At 37.1% G+C, this 6,319-nt stretch overlaps 1 protein-coding gene across 1 annotated transcript; it reads left to right on the top strand.

Moving 5' to 3' along the window:
• On the top strand, positions 749 to 3,692 carry LOC18779912 (indole-3-acetate O-methyltransferase 1). Its single transcript, XM_007211348.2, has 4 exons — positions 749 to 1,634; positions 1,728 to 2,144; positions 2,453 to 2,728; positions 3,117 to 3,692. The coding sequence occupies exons 1-4, from the start codon at positions 1,518 to 1,520 to the stop codon at positions 3,468 to 3,470; spliced, it is 1,164 nt and encodes a 387-aa protein (XP_007211410.1). The 5' UTR covers positions 749 to 1,517; the 3' UTR covers positions 3,471 to 3,692.

Raw genomic sequence — 6,319 nt, 5'->3', positions numbered from 1 at the left:
TATAAAACAAATTAACAAACTCTCTTAGCTTGTTAACTACTTACAGCTTTCAATATAACAACTTACTAACTAATATGAAAGATCATTAACTAACTCAGTTACTCAGTGAAGCTATCTAACATTTGCACCATGGGAGTCGTCATCCACCAATCTATTTATTAATATTCTCAGTCCCTACTGGATTTCTTTTCATTCCTACTGCTATTATACGATATCTCTCACTGAATATGCTTGGAAAAATTTAGCATCATTTTTACCCTAGAACCAAATACTTGTATTTCTGGTAATATGAAGGTTGAGAGCTTGGATGGAGGCAAAGAAGATCACAACATTTCCGCAGCCCAGGTTAGTTTTTTTTATGCTTCTTTTCCTTGTTTAATTTTTCTTCCAAATCTCATGTTTTCTTTCAATTTTTTATTTTCATCATCATTCATTCTCGAGTTCGTAGGATTATTAATCCTTGCCACCGAGGAAGGGTGAGGGTACATGTTTAAAAAGTCCAAACCTATTTTTCGGACTTAGATCTTCATATGCGTGAGTTTTGTCCTCTTTTTTTTTTTATCCTTGTAGTTTAGGTCAATCTATTTTAGCCCTTAATTATATTTTAAAACTCAATAAATGCATGCATACATGGTTTAGACTAGTTTAGCTGCGGCAGTGAATTCGTTCCCTTGTAAATTCAAAATTCATATTGATCAAATTTTCTATTAAATCATGTGCACGTGGGTGACTTACAAAGGACATTTCTCTATAATTAAAATAAAAACAAAAGATAAATGATAAGGAACACTAACCCACACCCATGGTAACCACCTCCACTTCCTCCTTTCCCTCCCGGCCAACTGTTCCCGACCACCATCCTCTCTCTCTCTCTCTCTCTCTCTCTCTCTCTCTCTCTCTCTCTCTCTCTCTCTCTCTCTCGTATGGGGAGCAGCTGTCGTGGGTTTGGGTGTTGGGGTGGGTCATATTGTTTTGTTTACTATAGGGATAAAATTAGAATAATTATGACATGAAATGGGTGTGTAAACAAATTTTAGGGTGTTGGAATTTTTGAAGGGAAGAATAGATGGAAGTTAAGGGAGGTGATGCATTAACACCAAATGCAAAGTCTGTGTGGTAAATTGTCAACAAAAAAACAAAACAAAAAAAAAAACAAAAAAGTAGAAACAACCAACATCTCTAGGATATTGAAGCATAATAATAAAGGACAAAATATCAAAAAGTTCAATAATATTGAAAATCAAAGTGTAGACAAAATGACAAACATATAGGGCCATACTTTTATGCTAATTAAACAGCATTGCGCCAACTTGGTGCACATTAAGGAACACAATTAAAGATGTTGCTCGATATCATCATGCCACTCCAAAATGTCATAATTCATTGTCACACTCTTCTGAAAAACAACAGCCCTCCCTCTCTTTCTCTCCCTCTATATATACTCCCCATTTACCAACTCTCCCCTTCACCCCCACCATTGCATCAATCTTATTACAAATATTTCTTTTTAATCGATCATGTTCATGGCTCCCAAGGGGGACAATGTTTTAGTTTCAAGTATAAAGCTCGAGAAGATATTTAGCATGAAAGGAGGCAAAGGAGAGTCCAGCTATGCTAACAATTCCAAAGCCCAAGTAATTATTCCATTAACTATGTTAATTGTTTCGTCAAAATTTCGTTATGTTTCAAGTTGCTGTGCCACAATACTATTTTCCTTCATTTTTCAGGCCATACATGCAAGATCCATGCTTCACCTGCTTAAAGAAACCCTAGACAGAGTGCAACTGAGCTCTCCAGAAGTGCCCTTTGTGGTTGCGGACCTTGGTTGCTCAAGTGGAAGCAACACCATCAACACCGTAGATGTGATCATCAAGCACATTGCCAAGCGCTATGAGGCCTTGGGATATAACCCACCTGAGTTCTCAGCCTTTTTCTCTGATCTCCCTAGCAATGACTTCAACACCCTCTTCCAACTCTTCCCTCCATTGGCTAACCACGGCAGTAGCATGGAGGAGACCCTCGCTGCCGACAGCCACCGCTCCTACTTCGCTGCGGGAGTCCCGGGCTCCTTCTACCGGCGGCTTTTCCCGTCGATGTCCATTGACCTTTTCCACTCTGCGTTTTCCTTGCACTGGCTCTCACAAGTAATTATTTAGTCCATAATTACTTGCACTAATTTAATTTAGTTGCTTAAATTACTTCATTGTTTATAGTATAGCATAGTAGCAAGGTGCAAAATTCTAGGCACAAAACAAGATTAACAACTTCCCAGCAACTGAAAGCTGCAAATGGTTTGACCAAAAGGATGAAACAAAAGCACTGTGTGTGAGGCTACTTTATGCAAAATGCTTGCTTGGGATTTCAATAGCTATTTGAAGTACAAATTTCAAATTTTAGACACGGTCATATTAATATTAATTAAATAATATTTTATGTCTTGGGTGGGACCCAGGTGCCAGAGAGTGTGGTAGACAAGAGATCAGCGGCCTACAACAAAGGAAGGGTGTTCATTCATGGAGCGAAGGAGAGCACAGTCAATGCATACAAGAAGCAGTTCCAGGCAGACTTGGCAAGCTTTCTCAGGTTAAGAGCCAAGGAGCTCAAGAAAGGTGGCTCCATGTTTCTTGTCTGTTTGGGTAGAACATCAGTGGACCCCACTGACCAAAGTGGCCCAGGCCTTCTCTTTGGGACCCACTTTCAGGATGCTTGGAATGATCTTGTCCAAGAGGTAATAATCATACAAATTAAACATTTATGCATGATTTGATGTTATTGGTTTCACGACCTTATATTATGACTTCTTACTGATCATGATTAAGTTCTGCTAATTCTAGCCGTTGGATGCTATCCCAAAAATCGATCAACCCCTCCAATTGTCCCTTTGATTTTTCTCATTGGGTACCTTGTTTTTAAAACAAAAGTATAATCATAATATTATATCACAGGACAAGCACATTTAGATCAGTTAAAAAAAGGTGTGATCGACAATATGCTGATAAATATAGTAAAATGAATATTAAGGTTTAGATTATTCTTTTGTATCACCTATTACTATTTTTCCCTTATAAAATTGTGATCCATAGATTAATATAACTCATAATTATCAATTTCCACAGGGTCTTATCACTAGTGAGAAACGTGACAACTTCAACATTCCTGTGTATGCTTCAAGCTTACAAGACTTCAAGGAAGTAGTGGAAGTTGATGGCTCATTCACTATAAACAAGCTTGAGATTTTCAAAGGAGGAAGCCCCTTTGTAGTAAACCAACCTGATGATGCAGCTGAAGTTGGTCGAGCCCTTGCAAACAGTTGTAGGAGTGTCTCCGGAGTGCTTGTCGATGCACACATCGGTGACCACCTTGGCAATGAGTTGTTTTCAAGAGTGGAAAAAAGGGGAACAAGCCAAGCCAAAGAGCTACTAGAGCAGATACAATTCTTTCATGTAGTGGCATCACTTTCTCTTGCTTAATTAGCGAGTTTGAGGGATCTCTCAGCTGAAGTTCTTTATGTTTGTATATATAATATATATATATAGTATATGTATTATATATATTATATATATAACACTGTTTGGATTGAAGAGGCTAAAACCTAGTAAATGTTTTCATGAATATCTGTACCACTTTATCTTTGTCCAACCCCATGTTTGATTTTGCCTCATAAATTTGGTACCAAACAATGACTGTGTTGGAGTGACTGTGGAAAGGCTGTTCCTCCAATGAGTTACAAAATCATGCTTCTTGGATAAGGAGTGTTCTAAATGGATAAGCATTTTTCTAGTCACAGAATCTTTCCCACTAAAATATATGTTTCAAGCGGTGTCAATCATGCATATAGGTAAAATCACATTTCTCGAGTTTACTTATGATGACCAATTTCCTAATTACAAGCTAATTTGTTTAAATTTGTACATAGGCATAATTAACCCTTTTCTAAGGCCTTGACCCCCATACATCCAAATCCAAATGGAAAATATCTACCATCTCTTTTTCGACCACTCCATAACAATTCGACGACCAAAATCAATTCAGACTGTAAGTGATCACCTTTTGCATGTTCTAATTGGGAGGAACGTGAAGTAGGATTATAAAAGCAAAAGCTATGAATGTATGCCTATATATTAGTATATATTATGTTTTATAGGGTACTTGATTGAGAAGTTAAAGATAAAGGTGATGGGAGATGAAGAAGAAAAAGTGGTCCGGCCTTGTTTTATGTGAACCGGCGACCATCACGATGTGTTGCAGACCTTCACAGAGACATAGAGAGCAAAGCAAGAGCAAGATTCTGGGTCTTTAGAAAAAATATATATATAGTAAAATTTTCTATTTTTAAATCATTTCTAATGCCTTTTTGACGTATTTACTTATTTTGCAATGAGCATGACTTTTTTTTTATATATAAATTTTTTTCTAAGTATTTCATAAGTTTTTATTACAAAGTTTTAGACAACATTAAAAATATGAACTTATGAGTTCATAACATGTGTAAAACAAAAATGAGAATTTTATTCTTTCATGCAACGTATTACATTATTTCAATTAAGTATTAAATAAGGTTAAGAAGTGCACATGGATGTAAAGTTATAGTTCAATATCTTTTATAATAAGTTTATGTTACAAATGTTTAGACAACATTGAACAAATTAGCTTGATTCATAACATTTGTAAAGAAAATAAGAATTTTATTAATTTATTCCACATATTTTATTATTTTGATTAAGTCTAAAATAAGGTTAAGGATTTGGAAAAAAAGGGTCTGGACGAGCCGAACCAAAACGGGCTTAAGCAAGCATATATTGTTGGTGTATAGGTGTAGCTGCTGTGATGGAATTAGAATATGAAGGTTCTATTCTTGTTAGGAAGGCTGCCTTGGATCATGGTCCAAGTGTACAGCAGAGAATGTAATAGCATTTGCCACTTGTCATTATCTTATAGGGTAATGATTGAATGGATAGATTTAGTGATGTAATAGGGAATATTTCTCCTCCCTAGCGGTTTTTGTCAGTGACATGATATATGCATGTTTTGGTGCTGAGCTGATACACAGCTAGCATTCTTCTCCAAGCTCTCTCTCTCTCACACACAAAAATCTTACCTCTCTTTACTCTAAAGCTCTCTACATTTTCATTGAAATACATTACATGTTTTGATTAAATCCATATGCATGATAATGTTCTGCAAATGCTAACATGGCCTCAGAGCCTAGTTTAATCTTGTAATACTGGGCGTTTTTTCTGTGCTAAGCTATTGAAGTTGCAGCTGAGCTTGAGTTCTGCAGATCTAAGTCTAACATGGCTGGATCAAGTGGTGGTGAGTTGAGAGCACCAATTTTCAATGGTGAGAACTACGATTTCTGGAGCATTAGGATGAAGACCATCTTCAAATCTCATGGACTGTGGGATTTTGTGATCAAAGGACTTGATGGTATGGATCTGAAAAAGTCAGATGAATCTGATGATCAGAAAAAGGAAACAGAAGAATCAAGTGGGAAAGGCATGGTTGCTAAGGTACTCATGAAGGATGCCAAGGCCCTTGGATTGATTCAAGGAGCAGTTTCAGAGGAGATATTCCCACGAATATCTCATGAAGAGACATCAAAAGGTGCCTGGAGTATTCTGCAGCAAGAATTCCATGGAGATAAGCAGGTAAGGAGTGTTAAATTGCAAGGCCTTAGAAGGGAATTTGAATATACAAGAATGAAGGATGATGAATCCTTAACTGTCTATGTTACTAAACTATTTGATTTAATTAATCAAATGAGAAGTTATGGGGAGGAATTGCCTAGGGAGAGAATTGTTCAAAAACTGCTTATTAGTCTGCCATCTACCTATGACTCTATCTGTTCAGTCATTGAACACTCTAGATATCTAAATGAGATTGAGGTGCAGGAGGTTGTAGCCTCACTAAAGAGCTTTGAGTTGCGTTTAGATAGGCATTCTGAAAACAGAACAGAGAAGGCATTTGCTAGCCTTAGTGTAGATGCCAAACAGACCAAGACTGGAGAACAGAACAGCAAACAGAATAAAAATTGGAAATCCAAAGGCAAGAAGTGGGATAACAAGGCAAGTGAAGGCACTAAAACTCCCTGCAAGCACTGTGGTAAGCTACATTTTGGTGAATGTCGATTCAAGGGCAAGCCAAAGTGTTATAACTGTGATAAGCTTGGCCACATTGCAAAAGACTGCTACAGCAAGAAAACACCACAGAAAGTCAACTATGCTACTCAAGTGGAAGCTGCACCAACAATGTTCTATGCTAGCAATGCAAGTGGTGCTGGTGTAACAAGGGATGAAGAGATATGGTATTTGGACAGTGG

This window comes from Prunus persica, chromosome G4 (genome assembly GCF_000346465.2).
Source record: "Prunus persica cultivar Lovell chromosome G4, Prunus_persica_NCBIv2, whole genome shotgun sequence".
In the NCBI taxonomy this organism is placed as follows: Eukaryota; Viridiplantae; Streptophyta; class Magnoliopsida; order Rosales; family Rosaceae; genus Prunus; species Prunus persica.
The sequence above is the reverse complement of the archived record's forward strand: the minus strand, read 5'-3'. Positions and strand labels throughout refer to the sequence as shown.

Bases quoted from the DNA above. Each gene is read 5' to 3' on its own strand.
- LOC18779912 (XM_007211348.2), top strand. From the start codon at position 1,518: ATGTTCATGGCTCCCAAGGGGGACAATGTTTTAGTTTCAAGTATAAAG. The intron at 1,635-1,727 runs GTAATTATTCCA...TTCATTTTTCAG, and splicing joins CTAACAATTCCAAAGCCCAA to GCCATACATGCAAGATCCAT. The intron at 2,145-2,452 runs GTAATTATTTAG...GGTGGGACCCAG, and splicing joins CCTTGCACTGGCTCTCACAA to GTGCCAGAGAGTGTGGTAGA.